The sequence below is a fragment of the Squalius cephalus genome (genome assembly GCF_949319135.1).
Source record: "Squalius cephalus genome assembly, chromosome: 20".
NCBI lineage: Eukaryota > Metazoa > Chordata > Actinopteri > Cypriniformes > Leuciscidae > Squalius > Squalius cephalus.
In genome coordinates this window covers 19,919,216-19,941,893 of record NC_137141.1, presented here as the reverse complement: position 1 = coordinate 19,941,893, position 22,678 = coordinate 19,919,216, and the positions used below count along the sequence as shown (strand labels likewise).

The following is a 22,678-nucleotide window of genomic DNA, read 5'->3' as shown; positions in this document are numbered from 1 at the left end:
ACACTTTACAGTGTTTCATTTGTTAACATTAGTTAATGCTTTAACTAACATGGACTAACAATGAGCAATACATTTGTTACAATATTTATTAATCTTTGTTAATGTTAGTTAATAAAAATACAGTCGTTCATTGTTTGTTCATGTTAGTTCACAGAGCATTAACTATAATGTTAAGAAATGCAACTTTTGATTTTAATAATGTATTAGTAAATGTTTAAATGAACATTAACTAAGATTAATAAATTCTGTAGAAGTATTGTTCATTCTTAGTTCATGTTAACTCAAGTAGTTATGAAACCTTATTGTAAAGTGTTACCTGTATTTTTTTACAGCAATTATTAACCTTTGTTATTGTTTGTTAATAAAAATGTTCATGTTCATCATTAACTAATGTTAACAGATAGGCCTACTACAATGGTGATAAATAGGCTAAATGTTGTGATTAACATTTACGAAGTTCAATAAATGCTATGTAAGTGTTGTTCATTGTTAGTTCATGTTAACTAATATTAACAAACCAAACGCGTGAGAAATTTCATTTTATTTTATATCGTTAAAAAGTTTTGTTTAAAATGTCTTTTTGGCAATTGACGACAGTTTCACTCCATAAATCATTTGCACTCTTCCCAAAATCATTTTAATTTTACACATGAACGCAGAACAAGGGGTTCTTTTCTCTTCACATCCTTCTCTCCGCCCCTTCTATCCCGTAGCTCTTGATCCCTCCTCCTCCGTGCTTACAGTCTCATACCGGTACACTGCTCTCCATTCAGCCGTATGCAGATTGTATGTCCCGGGAGGTGGGACGAAAGCTGGGCCGTTGGAATGCTACGTGTCGCGCATCGCTCTTAAAAACGCTTCTCTGTCTGCATCTCCACAAACTAGACTAGGCTACCTCCTTAAAGTTCACCTGCGCGTTCAGTCCGCCCCGCCTCCGAGCGAAAGTCCAAACCAGAGCGCACTTCACCGCAGCGAGATGCCTGGAAACACAACACTAAAACCGGTGAGATTTAGACTAGGAGCCGTTGCTGGCAAAACTTCTCTGTCGTGGATTGTTTATTTTGTCAGGGCTGTATTTTTCTTCGTTGGCGTGCTTTAGGCAATCGGTGTGTTTAGCAAGGGTTGTCTGAGATGCCTGAATGGGGTTCGCCGTAATGTCAGACAACTTTTTTTTTTTTAAATGTGTTAGTGTTATATAACAGTCTGCGATCATTTGGGGAGATATTGGGCAAGCGCTCTGCTTCAAATCTGTGTTAGGCTAGACATACTGGCTTGACAAAAAGCTTGTTAAATGTATATAACTGAAAAAAATACTGTAAACTAAGTGATTAAAGAGATTTTCATTTCAAAATGAAAATTCTGTCATCATATACTCACCCTAAAGTTGTTTCAAACCTGTATGAATTTCTTTCATCTGCTGAACACAAAGGAAGATATTTTGAAGAATGTCAGTAACCAAACAGTTAACTGGACCCATTGACTTCCATAGTAGGACAAAAAAATACTATGGAAGTAAATGGGTCCAGTTAACGTCCCAGGTTACTGACATTCTTCAAAATATCTTCCTTTGTGTTCAGCAGATGAAAGAAATTCATACAGGTTTGAAACAACTTGAGGGTGAGTAAATGATGACAAAATTTTAATTTTGAAGTGAACTATCCCATTAATATTAAACAAAAATGTGAGAACATAAACGTTGGCCTTGTAGCTAAATTTAAAAAGCAAAACAATTATGAATTTTCATGTCGTGAAAAAAATGTAAAATGTAATATACAGAAATAGCCTATAACACCATTATGTTGGTCAATAGGTAGGCCTATACTGAAATTAATAAATTGCCTATAAATTTATACCATTTAAAATAATGTGACACCATGCCATTTACGAGAAAATACCGAGAAAATTTTAGAAAAATGTAATAAAAATCGACCTTTATTATATAGCCTATATGCTTGTCTAAATATGCCAGTGTAATTTGATTGTGTTCACTTGTTTATCGAACCACTGTACTGCTAAAATATGATAATACTGGAATAGTTTCTTAATTTAAGAATGTTTTGGGACACATGATGGAGTTGAGACTTGCCTACACTGTTGTGCATTGAAATGTAAATTCTATAATTAGTATTATTATTTTTTATTATTTTGTCTGTTTGTTTTGTATGAAGTTTTTTTTTTTTTTTTTTTTGTTGTTGCTTGTTTTGGTATGTTTTATGTATTAAGAAAACCAATAAAAACTTCATTTATAAAAAAATAAAAAAGAATGTTTTGAAATAGATGTTTAAAACCAATATACAAAACCATTGCTAGAGAAAATAAACAGTATTCCTGTAATTTGCTATTTCCAAATATTACAAGAAATCATTCCTATAATATTTGTACAAATATTGCTATAATAACTGTACAAATAATATAGGAATAATTTCTTGTAATATTTGGAAATAGCACAGTTCCATCTATACAATATGAAATGTTTCACGCTTGCGTAGTGCTCTGTCTTAGAGTTCATGTCAGTTAATCTGAGTCATAGACCAGAGTTCATAGTGAGGCAATGTGCACTTGAAAAAAACTATCATCACACTTGGTAGTTTAGGTGTTTTTCGTGCGGCCATGTACCTTTATATTGAGTCTATAAACACTAACTTTGTAATTAACTTTATATAATAAAGTCCTTCTCAAAGATAAGAGTAAAAGGGAGCAGTAGTTCTTAACTGCCTATTTTCAATACATTTTAACATATCATTTAAATATTTTAGAAATCACTTCAAGTTATAGCTGAAAAAAATAACACTGATTTTTAAAACCATATTTTTATAAGACAAACCATCAAAGACGTTACAAGATTTCTCTGCCCTGATTTGCTGTCTTAGAATACACTGAAATATGACATCTGCACTGCAGTCAGAAAGACAAAGATCCAGAGTCTGTTCAGAGGTCAGAGTATATTCAGCTTATTTCATGCCATGCAAGTCATTCACATATTCAGGCTGTTAGTACAGTGTTCATTCATAAGCCTACTGACACTGCATGTCTGGCTTAACAGAGAAAAAGTGTGCGTTTAAGAGAGGTGGTCTGTTATTGGGATTCTTTGGTAGCCATGTAGGGTGTGTAATGAATGAATCTATTTGTTTTTCAAGCACCCCACAAGTAAATTGGAGACGGGGGTATAAAGAAAAGGCTGTGTGTGAGAGTGTACAGATAAATTACATCACTGACAGTGGTTAATGCATGATTTATCTTTTTTTTATCTGACATGTAGCAGCCAGCAATATTTTTATATCTGACCTATGGGTGTGTGTCCTGTCCAAAGTTGATGCAGACACATTCCTAGTTAATGAATATAGTTTTCTGTTTATAAACCAGCGTTGTTTTTTTTTTCTGTTTTGTCTTGCACAAACAGTATTTTTCCAACTCAGTTCTCAAGAGCGGAGCTCTGCAGGGAACTGGGGTTAAGGCAATACAACACAACGTATGAGTGTGTGTAAGAGAGAGAGAGATGTATAAGTTATGGCTACAATGACTGTACAATAACCACATTGTATTAAACTCCCAATTTGAGACCAATAGCTGTAACACTGATATTTTAAGTACTTCTTCTATCATATCTTAGATCCATTGTGCATTTAACAGTAAATTCTTCCCAGCACATATGGATTTTCCAAACTAAGAAAAAGAGAAGTAAATCAACTTGCATAATTATGATTCTGCTTATATATGTTTTATCTTTAGGATTAATAAATATATTGTGTCCATTGCTTTGATTTCTGCCTCACACACATACAATACCACTCAAAATTGTTTGTTTTTTAAAGAAATCTCTTGTGCTGCATTTATTTGATCTCAAATACAGTAAAAACAGTAAGTGTGAAATATTATTCAAATTTAAAACACTTCTGTTCTATTATCATTTAAAATGTCATTTATTCCTGCTTGGCAAAGCTGAATTTTCAGCATCATTACTTCAGTCTTCAGTGCCACATGATCCTTTGAAAATCTGTTTGTGAAAATTTGTGCTTAAGAAGCATTTTGTCTTATTATAAATGTCGAAAACATTTGCTTTGATTCATATTTTTGTGGAAATTGTGAAACTTGGCTATGAGCTTGATATTACTCATATATTTCCAAGTAGGGGTGGGCAATGTGACCAAAGTCTTATATCACGCTATAGTTATTCTTGCTTTAAATACGGTTATGATATCAACATTTTTTATACCATTGAAATTTCATGATTCTTATTACCATTTTCAATATCATTTAAAAACTAATACTAGCCTAAATAAACTCTCAAGCTTACCGAAGACAAGTAAACTGGGATAAAGAAAGAGCAAAGAAAACAAATTACAATAGAACAAAGACACAAATGAAATAGATCAACCTAAAAAACTTCAAGCGCTAGAAATATTACATTAAAGTATACAAGAAACACTGCACAGTCTTTAATGTGTAAATTAAATATACATTTATTCTTTTTAAAGTTACAAAAGTGATTCAGTCAAGAGCAGTGAGAGATTTTCTCTCTTTTTTTGTTGTTTGATTAGCATTAATAATGAAAGCAGGTACAGTTGGATCAACCTGATCTCACGGCAATTCGTAACAATTCAACAAGGTGGCTAATTCGTACGAATTCATACGACCTCACTCGTAGATTTTTGCTAAATCGTACATATTTTACGAATTGCCCAATTCGTATGAATTCATACGAATGACCTACCCCTGACCCCGCCCTTAAACCTACCCATCACGTGGGTTTAAACAAATCGTACAAATTCGTACGAGTGGGGTCGTACGAATTCATACGAATTAGCCACCTTTTTATCACTCGTACGAATTCGTACGAATTGGTCGTGAGATAGTGTTGGTTGGATGCTGTCACTTTAAGATCGACTGCACGGATCCAATATACTTGTGCGTTAAGTGAACTTGTAGGCTACTGTTAACGTTCACTTTAGACATAAATGACTGTTTACTTGCAAATACATCACTTAAACATAGGTATGTATATTTAACCGTTCAAGCCTAATTAGTTGGCAAAAAGCACTCCGTTTAGTTCGTTTCTCAGAGTTTCTCAGAGAGCGCGCACATATACTGAAATGAGTTCTCTTTGCAATTGTGTTTCAATGGTTTAAAACCACCTGTTTTCAAACCGCAATGGTTAAAAAAACACGATAGAGACAATAGTCAAAAATCTCTACCGGTTGACAAATTTCTACAGGTTAATACCGGTATATCGCCCACCCCTACGTCCAAGTATATGATACAGCTTTCATTCTTCGGGTCAATCATATATTCATATTAAAAAAATTGTTTAAATGAGGAAAGCGATATCTTTGTCATAGTATCACTGCCCTTTCAATGGTCAAGAGGATTTCCCAATAAATGGTACAGCGCTGGTCAATGGATTGATCTCTTTAAAGTAAAACGTCAGATTCAGCTTCACCCCAGAGCCGCTTTGCCTGTCAAATGCGCATTATAAGGTGTTGTTCAAAGACAAAATAATTTCCTTGTTGACAACCTTGCTTCTCAATACCTAGTACGCCAACATTATAATATAAAATATTATTTATTGAAGAATATAGCCATTATAAACTTTGTATTTAATTGTATTTCATTTAAATAAGTTCTAACAAAAAACAAACCCATAAAAAATTATAATATTTTAGTGCAATCAAGTCATTAGATTGTTACAATGAAATGCTTTACATTTTACAAATTAAATCCTTATTCTTCTGTTATTACATCTTTTAATAAGAATTGAATAAGAAGGTTATATACTTTCTATTTGGCCTTTTATACACTAAAAGTTCTAGGGTTTTGTTAATGGTCCAATACTTAAAGTTGCCACAGTCATTGTATACTTTGCATGCGCTGCACTTTATTTGTACCATTCTGTTTTAATAGTATATTTTTATTTATCTATTTAGCTTTTTTCGAATTTAAAAGATAAGGATATTGTTTGAAAAGTGAGATCTCCGATGGTAGTCATTGAAAACCAAAAAAGTAGTGCTTGAAAAATCCTTGAAAGTCATGAAATTTCATTTACAGTATGTGTACGAACCCTGCACTCAGGAAAGCTTCTACTAAGAAGCAGTTTTTATTAAATACTAGAACCAAACAGCCTGTAAATGCACTGTAAAAAGGCATTAAAAATATATATGGAATTTTTTTTATTATTATTTTTCTGTGGATCTCTTTATGAGACTTAAACTGCAGTGAGTAAATTAATGTATTAGAATAAAGTGCATGAAGAGTTCCAGCATTTCTGTGGTTTAAACAGCAGTGCATGACACTATTAATGGCAATATAGGGTTTGATTCCCAGGGATTGCATATATCCCTTGAATGCAATGTGGCTACAAGCTCTGGAGGTACATAAAGACAAAAAACTTCCTTGATGTCAAAAGGCAATAGTACAAAAGCATCTGCCAAATGTGGATGTATTGTAAACGGAAAATGTAACTGGAGTATGACAGCCCATTGTGTATTCCTATGCTCAGGTATAGTGTATACAATACTAATACTACACTAAATATTGCTCTAAATGTTAGTATGTTTCCATGTGTGTGTTGTAGGATCTGCAAAAGTCCACTAATGTGGTATTCCAGGCTCATCATGTCAGCCGCAGCAAGAGGGGGCAGATCGTAGGAACCAGAGGAGGTTTCAGAGGATGTACAGTCTGGCTCACAGGTAATGCATTTCTTCACTTTAAAACCAGGAGAAATCACACAAGATGTCTGGCAAAGCAAATTTAAATGGGGAAATAAATTCACAAACCTGTGATGCTTGTAAAACAAGTTGGTCTGAACTTTAAACCCCAGGCGCCAACTAATAAAAAAACACTAAGTTTTTTTTTGCCTTATACCTCCACTGCCCCATCAGTATGGATCAAGAACACCAAAACAGAAATGTATTCCGTAAAACTCATCTTACACTGGATTCATACATTTTTTTATTTACTTAAAAAGAAGTGAAAAATCATGGGAATTTTACTGTTTTATAAACTACCATTCAAAAGATTCAGTAATATTTCTCTCTTATGCAAACCAAGGCTGCATTTATTTGATCAAAAATACAGTAAAAATAGTAATATTGTGAAATATTGTTACAATTTAAAAAAATCTTATATTTTAAAATGTCGTTTATTCCTTGATGGCAAAGCTTTATTTTCAGCAAACATTAGTCCAGTCTTCAGTGTCACATGATCCTTCAGAAATCATTCTAATATGCTGATTTAGTGATCATGAAACATTTCTTATTATTATCAATGTTGAAAACAGTTGTGCTGCTTAATATCCTTGTAGAAACCATTACATTATTAGGCCCGGTTTCACAGACAGGGCTTGAATTAAGCCAGGATTAGGCTTTAGTTCAATTAGGATATTTAAGTAGCTTTAATAAACGTGCCTTACGGAAAAACATTACTAGTGTGCATCTTGAGACAAAACAATGACACTGACATATTTTAAGACATGTCAGTGCAAGTTCCTTTTAGTTAAAACAGCTCAAACATGCATTGTAATCTGTGTAACCGAGGGTAAATGTCTTTACTGTCACTTTTGAGCAATTTAATGTATTAATTTCTTTAAAAAAAAAAAAAAAAATCTTTTCAAATGATATCCAAGTGTAAGGAATCTCTTATTTCATTGCCTTTGTGTGTGTGTGCAGGTCTATCAGGGGCTGGAAAGACAACATTGGGATTCGCTTTAGAGGAGTATCTGGTCTCTCACGGCATTCCCTGCTACTCTTTGGATGGTGATAACATCCGTCACGGCCTGAATAAGGACCTGGGCTTTACTTCTCTGGATCGAGAGGAGAATATTCGGCGTATTGCTGAGGTGGCCAAACTGTTTGCAGATGCTGGGCTTGTTTGCATTACAAGCTTCATCTCGCCGTTTACCAAAGTGAGCAACCACACCAGCGACTGTGATTATTTTATCACTAATCCAGTGAAATTGGTTGTACTACGTTTTGATTTGAATCAGAAGATCAAAACAAAATCACAACATTATTAGAAAGTTTATGCAAGGTTTCTTTAAATCAAATGTGTCTTCTAGGATATATGTTGATGGGTTTTTCACTGTAGTACAAAAGGTCTTAACATTTACATTTATTCATTTAGTGGACGCTTTTATTCAAAGCGACATACAAATGAGAATAACCCGACACATGCAACACAAAGAGCAACAAAAACTTTGTTTTTTAAAAAATAAAATCCATAATGCTCAACTTCTTTACTCTGCAGGACCGTGCAGAGGCCCGAAGCATCCATGAGAAAGCGGGTTTGCCATTTTTTGAAGCGTTTGTAAACGCTCCTCTGGAGGTGTGTGAGAGCAGAGACGTTAAAGGACTCTACAAAAAAGCAAGAGCTGGGGAGATTAAAGGTACTATAAAAAATTGAAACTTTAAAACTGTGCTGTTCCAAAAAAAAGAAAAATGTTCAAAACAACTTAACAGAAAACCATAGACACATCCTGCAAAAAGAGCAGACTAAACATAAATATACTCAACTTTCTTCTTTCATTCTCATCTTCCCCTGTTTTCCATGCTTCATTTCTCACCCAGGCTTCACCGGTATAGATTCTATGTATGAGTGTCCAGTGACTTGTGAGCTGATTCTGAAGACCGGAGAGCTCACAGTGAACGAATGCATTCAGCAGGTGGTGAACCTGTTGAAGGAGCAGGTTAGTCAGGAGCTGAACACAGGCTTGGGAATACATTTTATTTACCGTTTCTCAATTGGTGCACAAATAGCCTACCGTTATCTTTAGAGTACCTCATGGTCAGAAGTCCAAGGTTGAAGCCATTGTCAGATATTACCACAAGCCTCTGGCTACATATCTATCTGAATGCCACAACATTAATAGAGAGAGCAGAATGTTTTACTCTAGTTTCCTGGTAGTAAAATTGAATCTGGTTCTTTCTTTAAAGGTGCTCTAATCGATGTTGGGTGACGTCACTTCTTGTTGACGTTCAAAGTATTGTCAAACAAAACGGAGGCTAGCTCGACCCTCCCTCCTCCTCATCCCGTCCCCCCCACCCCCCTCCCTTCCGTGCTTCCTGAAACAGTCATGAACCATGAACTAACCCCCCAACCCCCACCCCCACCCCCACCCCCACCCCCACCCCCAGAGAAATTAATACTGAGCTGATCAAAAGTGAGTATAAAGACATAATGTTCTTTTGAATGTTCTATTGATCAAAGAATCCTGAAAAAAAAGGATCACGGTTTCCACAAAAATATTAAGCAGCACAACTCTTTTCAACATTGATAATACAAAGAAATGTTTCTTTAGCATAAAATCTATGAAATATCTGAAAATAGAAAACAGTTTGTACTGACCTAAACCTTTTGAACATTAGTGTAATTTTTAAAGAACCTTTACATCGTTACATAAGGTGGTGCATATAGAAGTACTCACGACAAGGAATTACTGGAGAAAGAAGACTTTAATCATCGAACACAACATTACATGGATAAACACTACCCAACATCAATGTCGACCGACAAAGGCAGAGGAAGAAAACAGGGAATATATACATGGAAAACAAGGGGAGCTAACTAGACTAATTAACAAGACACAGCTAAACTAAATGAACTAATGAGGACGGTGAACCTGTGAACAAGAAGTGGCGGGAAGCTGACCAACATGAACATGAAAAGAAATCCAGAAATACAACCAGACATGCAACATACATAGATCTTTTCCATACAATAAGTTCATAATTAGGAGCTGGCGAGCTTTAAAAACACTACGGAAAAGTTTGATTGTTTGCAAATAGTCTACATCTTATTAAATACAGTATTGGCCAAAGACGTTTTTAATTACCCTACTAGTATTAAACCATAAAAATATAAGGAAAATATTATTATTATTTTTTTTTATATATTTTAAATATGAAGGAAAAACACACACACACAAAAAAAAACCTATACCAAAATGTATTTAAAATACATTTATTTCATACTAAGTATACTACAAATCCATATATATAGTAAATATTTACTAACATATCGCTTGAGACTTACATATAATTCAACTTTATTTGGAGTTTTTCTTTATTGCACAATGCACATTTCTTAAAATTAAGCCTTAAAATGTGTTTAATATCACTATTAGTAAGGATAGTAGGATCTCTGTATAATATAAGTCTTTAAATATATTTAAAGTGTACCTAGAGTACACTTGGACTAGTTCCACTTTAGCACAATCAAATATACTTAAGTATATCTTTAGTTGAACTTCAGCACTATTTCCAGATAACCACAAAGTACAAAATGACTTGTTCCAATTTAGCAGACTTTAAGTACATCAATTTAGTATACCAAAAGTACAATTGCAGGGTATTTATATTAAGTACATACATATGTAAATGTATTTGTAGTATGCTTAGCATAAAATAAATGTATTTCAAATACATTTTAGTATATTTATTTTTCATTATGGTAAACTTGGTTAAGGAATTTATCTGACAAAATTATTTGGCAAAAAATGCAAAGTACAGCTATTTTGACTATAACTTAACCAGTTATTAATCATTTTTTAGTTCTCTCTTGTTTGGCAGTACATGTGTTCATAATTTCTTTGTATGATGGCCTGGCAAAAAATAACTTCTGCACAGTTTGGCAGATTTCATTGTGTTTTCACAAATAAAACAATTGATTCCAAGCACAACAATGCAAAGTCCTTATAAAATCTTTAATAATATTTTAACAAAGGGTGACGATGTCAACTTTCCTTGGCCGAACATTAGAAAAAATTATATTATGAAAGTACAAACTATTCTATACTTATAATCTTCACCTCCACATTAATAATGGTAAAAAACTTGTAACGTACTTCATGTTGTCAAATTTTAATTAACTGCTTTCATTCACATCAAGGAAGTTATCTATTACTGAACAAACCTGACTTCATTGCAATTTCAGCAATGAAAGTATTTTTCAAGGGTCAGATCAGGTAGAAATAGCTCAAGGTAACATTTGCACATGCCATTAGATGAATACATTTTTTTCTTTTTCTTTGATCTCTCTTTCTCTGTCTTTCTCAGAGCATTGTTCCCAGTGGAGTTGTAGAGGAGATTAATGAACTGTTTGTGCCTGAGAACAGACTCAAGCTGGCACAGGCAGACGCTAACACCCTGCCCTCTATCAGCATCACCAAGGTAACAGGTAGCATTAGTCCTCAAGGCCAGGGACCACTCATGTTCAAGTGTTCATAAATATGAGTGAATTATTGACAGGATGACACACAGCAGCTTTATCAGCCTGTGAACAGTGTTCCCTTATTACGATGGAAATTTATTCCAGAATCCCACAACAATAATTATTTCTTAAAGACCCCCTGTGGTGAAAATCAAGTTTTTAATGTTGTTTATATGTCTATGTGGTGTATTTAATATGCTTTAAGACAAACCATGTGCAATTTCATAAGTCAACACCATTGATGAGTATTTTCTCCTTAAATCTCCAGTGAAAAACAGTCTCAAAAACGCGGTTTGAAATCGTCTGTGTTTCTTACGTCACAAACTACCTTATAACCAATCATATCATTGTGTGAGTGGGCTTTAGCATATCATTAACTATTCTCTCAAGAGAAGTCAGGTTATCCTGCTATATTTTTCTGTTGATATGAAAAATCAGGTGAATTATGTATATTACAATGAATTATATGCCTTTCTCCACTGACGTTCTGAGTTGTTCGAAACGTTTCTAAAGATGCTAATTTTTTAGAAGGCAGCTTTCTGACTCTAGGATGGCGAACGGGAACATAGTTTTATGTAACATTAGCTGTTTGATAACTTAGTCAAGCAAAAGGCTAATCATATTAATTATCGTTATGTGTCCAACATTGTAGAGAGTGATACATAAAACCCATTACCATTCTGATACATCGACTTGTAGACGACCCTGTATGAGTGAGTGGAGGCGGGGACTAATATGCATATTCATGTGTCCGCTTATACTAAATGAAGCAAGGGTGTAGAGCAGTGGTTCCCAATCCTGGTCCTGGGGACCCACAGCTCTGCACAGTTTGTATGTCTCCCTCATTTAACACACCTGATTCAGATCATCATCTCGTTAGGAAAGAGCTCTATGAACTGAACTGGGTGTGTCAGATAAAGGAAACATATAAAATGTGCAGAGCTGTGGGTCCCCAGGACCAGGATTGGGAACCACTGGTGTAGAGCACAGGTGTCAAACTCAGTTCCTGGAGGGCCACACCCCTACACAGTTTTGTTCCAACCCTGCTTCAACACACACACACACCTGCAGTTTTCAAATAAGCCTGAAGGACTTGATTAGCTGATCAGGTGTGTTTAATTAGGGTTGAAGCTAAACTCTGCAGGGCTGTGGCCCTCCAGGAACTGAGTTTGACACCGCTGGTGTAGAGTTACATTCAAGCTATTTTAAGGCATGAATACATTTTTTCACAGGAAAAAATATTTAAATATGTCATTTCGGTTATCAACGATTAGTTTTAAGGGATAAAATTATTGACTTGAGATGTATTTTCACTTATTATTGCACAAAGTTGTTACATAATCCTTCCTACAGACAATCAATCATAACAGACATTTTTGAAGAATATGATATTAGCTAGCTGTTCCGTTTGTAAAAAGCTTTCTGTGTTTGTGTGTGTAGTTAGACTTACAGTGGGTGCAGGTGTTGGCTGAAGGATGGGCCAGTCCTCTAAAGGGCTTCATGACGGAGAAAGAATACCTACAAGTCATTCACTTCAACACCCTCCTGGATGGTAACATACAAGCATTTGATAACTTCTTTATAACTCGCACCCATAAACGGTTTGGGAGTTGAGCGCGCCTGTTCTCAGTAACGTACAAGCACACACATTTAAAAAGGTGTCTCAAATGTTTTAGCCATCGGCAGTCTCTTGTTGCTGTACTAGACAACTCCTTCCAATTATTAGTACAACTCGTTTTTATTCGACACACAAGTAATCACACTTAGTCAGGATAATCGTCTTAATGTTGGCGATGGCACCAGTAGCAGAAGTCTGAAAAAGAAGATGTTTCATGCATAAAATAGCAGGTGCCAGTGCTGCTTGCAGGAGACAGAATGATGCAATGATCTGGCTTTCTGTGAAACTCGCACGCTTTGCTCGCTTTAATTGGGGTGGTTAGCAAACATCGGTCAGGGGAGGAGGCAGTATTTTCAAAGTATTTGCAATTGCATGCAAGCGAATATTATTCAGTGTACTGACATACATTGTTAGCGGCATTTAATTGAGCAGGTAGCTAATGATGATGCTAATGAGCACGTCACACCTCTCTTCACCAGTTTGCACTGGTTACCAACAGCCTCTCGCATCAAATTCAAGGCACCAATGTTTGCCTATGGAGAACAATCACTTGCTCTGCTCCCCTATACCTAAATTCACTACTTTAGACTTATGTGCCCTCCAAAAACTGAACAGCGCCTTCTGGTGTCATCTCAAAGAGGCACAAAATCACTTTTACAGACTTTTATTTGACTGTTCCTTGCTTTTGGAATGATCTGTTTAACTCAAGCTGAGCTGCTGAGACTTTAGCCATTTCTTGAAAATGGCTTGATCCATTAATACTAACACTTTCTATTTGATTTGTATTATATAGATTTTTTTCTATTTATTTTTAAAAAATGTGCTAGACAAACTGGGACTCGTCACAGCATTTATTGTTGCCCTTTTGTTGGTTTAATCGACTGTATTGTTCTCCTCATTTGTAAGTCATGATTAAATGTGAATTTAGATGTTTTATAAATAAATAAAGTGATCTCTTCAAAATTATTTATAATATGTGTTGATTAACTTACCTATCCCTAAATACAGGTGGTATCATCAACCTCTCAGTACCCATTGTCCTTCCTGTTGCCAGCGAGATTAAAGAACGTCTTCAAGGCAGTGCAGCTGTGGCTCTTGAGTACCAGGGAAAACGTGTCGCCATCATACGCAGCCCAGAGTTCTTTGAACATCGAAAGGAAGAGCGATGTGCTCACCAGTGGGGGACAACCTGTCCCAAACACCCTTACATAAAGGTATTAAATATTTTTTAACCAATGTAATGATAATGAATGCATAAAAAATACTAAAGTATTGAGGAAAACTTTAAGAAGTCTCAGCTGAATACACGTAACTTAAGGGCTCCGAAATGGCACAAATTGTTTCTTAAATAATAAAACTAACTAACTGAAACTCATAATACTTGCTTTAAAAAACCAAAAAAAGAGAGAATACAACTGTTGCAATGAATGACTGTTAAACAGAGGTGGACAGTAACAAAGTACATTTACTTGAGTACTGTACTTAAGTACACTTTTTAAGTATCTGTACTTTACTTGAGTATTATTTTCTCCGGAAACTTTTTACTTTAACTTCACTACATTTGAAAGACAAATATCGTACTTTTTACTCCACTACATTTGTGTCAAGGTCCTTGAGTAGAAAGTAGTAACGTCAGTCAGGGGATGATTTTGGTTGCAGAGGTTGCATTTTGGTTGGAAATGAAAGTCAGGTTGACGTCTGAACCCGACGTTGGATTGACGTCAGCATCCGACGTTGGATTTTGTTTGGAACGTCTGTCCAACATTGGAGATTAACGTCAATCTGACGTTGGATTCTGACATCAACCTGATTTTTATTTTCAACGTTGGGTTTGGTCTCCTAAATGCGAATTTTGTCATTGTTTTGGAGCACACTAGCTTATAGATAACAGTAAGGCTAACATATTAATACTAAAAGTCAAAAAACTTTAAATAGGGCACTATTTGGGCCATTTGGGTGTCCGAAACCATTGTGGACGTTATTGAGTGCACTCATTCAATCTCACATTCAATCCCACTACTGGAACTGCGTTCTAGAAATAAAGTTGATAATGATATGAGGGCAGCCATAGATTCAGAGGCAAAAAACTGTAAGTATTACATACAACAATGCAACAATAATAAAACAATGCATTGACATTTACTTTTTACTTTAGTACTTTTAAAAACAAGTACTTCTGTACTTTTACTTAAGTAAAAATCAGTCTTTATAACTTTTACTTGTAACGGAGTAATATTTGACCAGTAGTATCTGTACTTTCACTCAAGTAACGAAGTTGTGTACTTTGTCCACCTCTGCTGTTAAAACTCACAAATGCACATTAACTACATTCTTTAACCACTTACCTGTGAATAGATGGTTTTGGAAAGCGGTGACTGGCTGGTAGGGGGTGAGCTAGAGGTATTGGAGCGAATCAGATGGAATGATGGACTGGATCAGTACCGTCTCACTCCAAGGGAGCTGAAGCAGAGATTTAAAGAGATGAAAGCAGGTATAAGCAAATGGGTTAAAGAGGACAGTTAAATGGATAGTTCACCAAAATGATTTACTCACCCTCAAGTTGTTCCAAACCTGTATGAATTTCTTTCTTCTGCTGAACACAAATTAAGATATTTTGAAGAATGTTGGTAACTTAAACAGTTAATGGACCCCATTGACCTCCAATTAAACCAATTAAAGCACTAACTGGAATTGACAATTTCATTGTTTTCCCAGACGCAGTGTTTGCTTTTCAGTTGAGGAACCCAGTGCACAATGGCCACGCCCTTTTAATGACCGACACGCGTCGACAATTGAAGGAACATGGGTATCGTAGACCAGTGCTACTTTTGCATCCTTTGGGTGGCTGGACCAAAGATGATGACGTGCCTCTTGAATGGAGAATGAAACAGCATGCTGCCGTGCTGGACGACGGCATTCTAGACCCTCAGTCCACCATTGTGGCCATCTTTCCCTCTCCTATGATGTACGCTGGGCCTACAGAGGTACGTACTAGGTGTTCTTTCACACATGCCTATGAACAATGACATATAGAGCCCTTTTACACACGCAGATTTTAGTAATGCTAAGCATTTTTTAAGCACTTTTTTAGTTTACACAACCATCCAATATTTTGGGGTGTATATTTTATTTTTGAAAGAAATTAATACTCTTAAGCAAGGATCCATTAAATTGATCAAACGTGAGAGTAAAGACATTTATAATGTAACAAAAGATATTTATTTAAAATAAATGATGTTCTTTTGACCTTTCTATTTATCAAAGAATCGTGTATCACTGTTTTAAACATTTATAATAAAAATCAATGTTTTTTTAAGCACCAAATCTGCATATTAGAATGATTTAGAATTTTTTTTTACATTTTAATATATGTAAAATAGTAATAATATTTCACAGTATTACTGTTTTTTTTTTACTGTATTTTACTTTTAAAAATGTAAAAAAAAATAAAAAAAATCTTTTGAATGGTAGATTAAATAAAGCTATATATTTAAAGAGATTTATCTAAAATTATATCCGGTTCATAATCTAAGATTCTCATGAATTCATTTAATTTTACACATAACATATAAGTGCCACCCTTACAAATACTAACCTTGTCCATGTGTCTGTCAGGTCCAGTGGCACTGTCGTGCAAGGATGGTAGCAGGTTCTAATTTTTACATTGTGGGTCGTGATCCTGCTGGGATGCCCCACCCAGAGTCAGGGAAGGACCTTTATGAACCAACTCATGGAGCTAAAGTTCTGTCCATGGCACCTGGACTCACATCTGTGGATATTATCCCTTTCAGAGTGGCTGCATACAATAAGACCAAGAAAGCTATGGACTTCTATGACAAAGATAGGTGAGATTGAAGTGCATAAAGTGCAAAATTCTAACAGTACTTGAAATATTTTTAAATTTACTGGTTATAAATCTCTATTATTGGTATCCATTAATTAACTATGGCAATGGTTATGACACACACTGACCATATTTACATGTACATAAAAATCTATCAAAAATAGTATAAACACATTTGAGAAAAGAAAATACAGAGTTGTTTTTACAGTTATCCAAAGAAATGAAAGTAAAATATTATACAGACCAGTAAAAGCCCTGTAAGCAAAGTCTCATGACTCATGTTTCTTGGCATTTCAATTAATTGTGCTCATCGATTATGTCACTGCAAAAGTAATAAAAATGACCAAAATGGAAAGACCGAGCATTTCCAGTACTTCACAAGACATTAACAGGAACAGATGAATGGGCATTTAAATCATTGAAAATATGCTGATTGCATGCATTCCAATGGAAATTGCATTCCATGGAAAATTCCAATTCATAGTTTTCAGTCATGTGACTGATACGGAGACATTGAGGGCACATCTTCCACAGAACTGCAGCACAGGCCTGTCAATTTTCTATGTGAACAAAATTCTTTGCAAGTTTTGGGCACTTGTGATCCATACACAGCACCTGCTGCAGTATTTCAATCACTAAAATCAGCAGGACATTCCAAAACGCTTAATGCGGAAAACACTTAAAGTGCCGCAATGTAGTAAAACAGGAGGAACGCCTTGTTTTGCCCTCCAGGTGGGAGTTCCAATAAGTGTGTGATGCCACGTGAAAACTATGAATAGATGTGACGTATATAAATGTCTTTTCGCAATAACCAGGGACTTATGCAAAAATTATTACCATGTAAACTGGTTGCTTAGTGGTTCTGAAGCATGAAAGTCAGACTGGTTCTACCTCTATTTTTCAATTCAGACATGCTGAGTTTGAGTTCATCTCCGGGACCAAGATGCGCAAGCTGGCTCGCAGTGGAGAGAACCCTCCTGAGGGCTTCATGGCCCCTAAAGCCTGGAAGGTCCTTACCGAGTATTACAATTCCCTACAGAAAGACCAGTGATGACACATACAAGAAAGTTCCAACACAGAAAACCTCAGAAGATCACAGAGCATGTAGTTCACATTGCCTCTAGAACTACTTCAGGCATTGAAAAATGAAGGTGCGCACTTACAACGAGCTGGTGGGAAAGGTGGTCAAGATTTCCTGTGAATAATTATATTACGACAGCATTGTTTTTAAAGGGAAATATGAACATGCTTTCTCAACTGTGAAATTTAAACTGATGTGCCTTGATTTATAGATTGCCAGTTCCAAAGAGATTATGAGATCTTGTTCTTAAATTGTATTTAGAAATGTGCATTTAAGTGAAAATATATATCGATTGTAATCTAAATGAAGCAATTACTCTACTGTTCAAAAGTTTGGGGATGGTAAGATTACATTTTTTTTGAATGCTCACCAAGGCTGTATTTATTTGATTAATAAATAAAAAATAAGTCATTTATTACTGTGATGGCAAAGATTAATTTTTAGCATCATTACTCCAGTCTTCAGTGTCACATGATCCTTCAGAAATCATCCTAATATGCTGGTTCGGTGCTAAAGAAACATTTCTTATTATTTTCTTTGATGAATAGAAAGTTAAACAGAGCATTTATTTGAAATATACATTTTCTCTAACAATGTAAAAGTCTTTACTGTCACTTTTGATCAATTGAATGCATTCTTGCTAAATACTTATAAAATCTTATTGACCCCAAACTTAGCGTATATCAAAGCAGTCTTCATGTGGCCCAAATTGCAGTCAGATTTTACATCGTAACCTGAATAATTTTGTTTACATCACATAAGAAAGGGGTTGTTATCTGGGGACCATATTGGGGAAAGCATATAGGGAAATATTTATTTTGTTCATTCAAAAACGATAATGAGTAACACTGTTTTATCAAAGATTTAACAGCAAATGAAATATAATGTCAATTAGATATCTGTATATCTTATTCTGTTTTAATTAAACCTTTGTACTGTGATTACATAATTATGACCATGTGGCTGCTTTTTCAGATGCTCACAGTGTGACTGTATGTACAGCTTGCTTCCTGTTCTTTGAATCAAGGGCAAAAGTTATGCAGCTCATCCACAGAAATATTGATGCTCCTCTGCCATCTGGTGGTCGTCAGTATACAGCATACAGAAACCACATGGCACCATGGGAAAAATAGCTGATTATGCAAATATAACTTCAGGTAACAGTTACAGTTTGTAACCAAACTGTTGTGGTTAGGGTTAGGGAACTTTTTCATTCCCGTGTGATGCAAAGAGCAATTCATAATCAGATTATATGAGGTCATGGCCTGAACATAAATAATGCACCCTAGAATATAGGTCCCAAAATCTGTTACGGGTGAATCACTCCTAAGCTGATGGATCGACTTAGGGAGCAGGGCTGTGAGTGTGTTCCACTTGACCCTAGGCATTCCCAAATGGATTTAGGGGATTCCCAATTAGACTTAATGCGGATGAGAGCATTAGATCTAACATGTTCTAGGTAACCCTATTTAAATATGCTAACTGCAGTTGCAGTGCTATGCAATCCTGAAAAGGTTACGAGTGAGTATGTACAGGATGTGTGGCATGGATTTTCCCAGGGAACAAGCATCTATAAAATAAGCCGCTGGAGGCAGGGAGACCTACTTTGGGTTAAGGACAAGACACACTCACCCATTTCCCTAAATCTAGTGCCTTGTGTTATAGTGTTTCTAAAACCCATTTTTGGAGTAGATTAATAATAAGTAGAGTGGAATCAAGTATGTTTGATTAGGAAAACTATGTAGAGTTGGAGGTATTCAGGTTTGTGAAACACTGTGTTAATAAAGGGTTTTTATCATCCGAGAGCTGCTGAGTGGGTTTAAAGTCCCCATGACCCGATGGTTGTATTATACATCAAATTAGTACACCCCTGCTCTTGATGCATTGTGTGTGAAAAGATGGATCTCAAAACCATACAGTCACTGCTGGTAAGGGTTTAAATATGCAAAAGAGGCTCGAAAACCAAAGAATTTGCGGGACCTGGAGGATTTTTCTTAAGAACATTGATTGGGCAGTTTAACTGTTCAGGACAAAAAGGGACTCGTGAACAACCATCACAAAAAAAAAAAAAAAAAAAAAAAACAGCCGTGGATCATCAAGGTAACGACACAGTATTAAGAATCAAGTGTATGTAAACTTTTGAATGGCAATTTTTATCATTTTTATTTTGTCTTGTCAATTATATATAAACATTTTATGTAAAATAACTTATTCAGGACAGTAAAAAATATACTTTTTTTTGTAAAAAAATAATTAACATTTATCATATACATATATATATATATATATATATATATATATATATATATATATATATATATATGTAATCAATAAGGTACGAGAGACTGTCCTGTATGTATATTAAACCCCAAAAATATGTATCAATGCAACTTTCATGAAGTAAAATCACTAAAAGGCTTCCTTCCGCTGGAAAAAATAGTCCCTGACCGTGAACAGCAACAGAAGTTACATTATTTCGCTATTAGATGGCGGCAAAGACTGTCTTTATGAGTAAGTCAGTCAGTAGATAAGACTTTTATATTGAAAGGACTGAAACTTATTGTTGTAAGAAGCAACTGACAAATGACTAGCGTGTCAGGGCACGTACGGGAGAAAATCCCAACTAGAGACAAGAGTAGTCAAATTGAGCGTTCAAGTCATCTCGTAAAGATCGTATTTATGAGTTGAACGCCACCACAATGTCGTAAATACGAGTGGGAGGCTCGGGATTTTCTTTAATCCGATCTTTACGAGTTGGGGGCGTGTCAGTGAAAAACATGGCGGAATATATGATATTGTAAGGTCAAAGCCCGTCCCTCATTAGACTTTCTCTGGTAAGGTTTTTCTATTTACAGTGAAGTAATCTAATTGCCTGCACAGAATATGATTGCATTATAATATAACAATATATTATGTGACGATAAAGTTTGCAGTGGCTTCTTAAATGAATTAAAAACATAAAAAAGCAAAGCACACCTGATGCACATTTCTCTGATCACTTCACCACCATCTTACTACGACCAATGTGACTTGAACGCACCTGCCGTCGTAAACGACGTCCCGCCTCGTAAATACGAACTTCCCAGGAGGACTTGAACACACCAAAAGCCACTGACTGGAGCAGAGTTTAAACACTGACACCGACTGAACGCAACTGTCTCTCGGCGCGTTTGGGCATGATCAGTAGGCTAAAAGTAGGCCTATCAAATGCCATTCATAATCGGCTTTACAGTCGTTAAGTGTTCCCAGGTTAAGAGTTTTTTTTTTTTTTAGGCGAGAATGTTGTTATTAAGACCTCAAATATGTGACTAATGTATAATCATAGTGCCTATTTTACAATCTGATTATTAGACGCTTTCACAGACGCGAGCTCCAGGCTAGCGGCCTTTCGCTCATGCAACTTACCCGCAGAGAACAGCGTAATCTCGGCCAGTCTTTCGAGAATTTGCCGCTGGCTCTTATGTAGTGTTTAAATATTATATGAAATATGATATTTGGTGTATATCACTCGGGCAATCTTTGGTCTAATCTATTACTATAGCAAATCGATTTTGGCTAAGGGGAAAATTAATTTTCATAGCTACATTACACTTAAATCCTGTAACGTTAGAGTGCTGCTTGTACGTTTGACTGAATTGTTTGCATGCGTTTATTTCCTATTGTCTTTTATAATGGCTATTGTTGTTAATTTAAATATTGTTGTTCAATAAATATTATTTTAAATACATAATATGCCGTATTTGGCATTGAGAATGGGTCGTGATATGGACTTCAGTGAAAGTTACATTACGCCATTAGATGGCGGCAAAGACTGTCTTTATGAGTGAGTCAGAACAAGGAAGTTGTTTTAGCGCGCTTTCCTCAGCGGACATTCAAACAGATTTTTTGGGATATAATATTATGGACATAGACCTGATGAAACAACGCTATATCAGATGCAGGTAATATGAAAATGTTTTAATATAGTTTTAGTTAACAATAATAACCCTGCTTTAAATACTAGTTTACTATTCAGAATTCAGCTACTGTAAATGTGTATATGCTAATTTTATAGGTGAATTGTGTCAATATTTAGGCGTGCACTACACATGGCATCAGAACCCCACATAACAGATATTTTATTCTAAAAGGTCTTTATTGATTAATCAAATTACCTATTTTATTCCCTTTTTCTTCAAGGTTATCAGATGCTGCAATGCTTTTTTCATAATAAATATGAAAGTAGGAAGATGAGTGAATAAGTGACATTACTCATTAAACATCAAGGAATAGCCTACTATAGTTCTTGTGTTTATGGTCTACAATAGGTGGCGCAATGTCAGTTATTACTGTATCAATGTTTTAACCAGCTCTTAAGGCCTGGCCCTGTGCCTAAAAAAATCTCCATCAAAAACAAATAGTTAGATGGGAAATTTAGTGTTTTGCCACCTACAGGTTATTTTTTACTGTAAATATGCATATATTCACTATATTACTAGAAATTTAAATATTAGAAGTATAGGTCAACACACACCTAAAACAACAAAGGTTTAATCTTAAATATAATTTGCAAAGTATCAAAAATCAAAAAGTTGATAAGTTCATTGTGTTTCTGAAAATGTTGCTGAAGATGTTTCATGGGTTGTTTTTTTTCTTTTTTCTTTTTTTTTGTAAGTAGGCCTATTAACTCTAATGCACTAAACCAGGGGTATTATAGATGCAGGAAACCCCACCCAGACTCTGTCAGCACAGTCAGGGACCCACCAAATAAAATGCTAGATCTTCTCAATAACAATTTTTAATAACTTAGGACCATTAACATCACTACAGTGTATGTTAACAACAACATAATAACAATAATTTTAGCAGCAATTATTAAGTATTAATTACTTTTAACAGATCATTAGTTCAGTGGTTCTGCCAGGGGTCCTCAACAAATTTCCAAGGGGCCTCAAGA

General features: G+C 35.3%; 1 protein-coding gene across 1 annotated transcript; it reads left to right on the top strand.

Moving 5' to 3' along the window:
• The first annotated feature begins 734 nt into the window (after positions 1–734).
• papss2a (3'-phosphoadenosine 5'-phosphosulfate synthase 2a) lies at positions 735–18,696 on the top strand. Its single transcript, XM_079852728.1, has 12 exons — positions 735–1,003; positions 6,569–6,683; positions 7,662–7,897; positions 8,239–8,377; positions 8,559–8,677; positions 11,046–11,159; positions 12,640–12,751; positions 13,826–14,031; positions 15,173–15,308; positions 15,533–15,801; positions 16,433–16,662; positions 17,571–18,696. Exons 1-12 carry the CDS (start codon positions 977–979, stop codon positions 17,710–17,712), a joined length of 1,845 nt encoding a protein of 614 aa, XP_079708854.1. The 5' UTR covers positions 735–976; the 3' UTR covers positions 17,713–18,696.
• The last annotated feature ends 3,982 nt before the right edge of the window (positions 18,697–22,678 follow it).

What these genes read in the sequence shown, in the direction of transcription:
- papss2a (XM_079852728.1), top strand. Translation starts at nt 977, where the DNA reads ATGCCTGGAAACACAACACTAAAACCG. An exon ending in ATTTAAAGAGATGAAAGCAG is followed by an intron (nt 15,309 to 15,532) that starts GTATAAGCAAAT and finishes TTGTTTTCCCAG; the next exon opens with ACGCAGTGTTTGCTTTTCAG. An exon ending in TGTACGCTGGGCCTACAGAG is followed by an intron (nt 15,802 to 16,432) that starts GTACGTACTAGG and finishes TGTGTCTGTCAG; the next exon opens with GTCCAGTGGCACTGTCGTGC.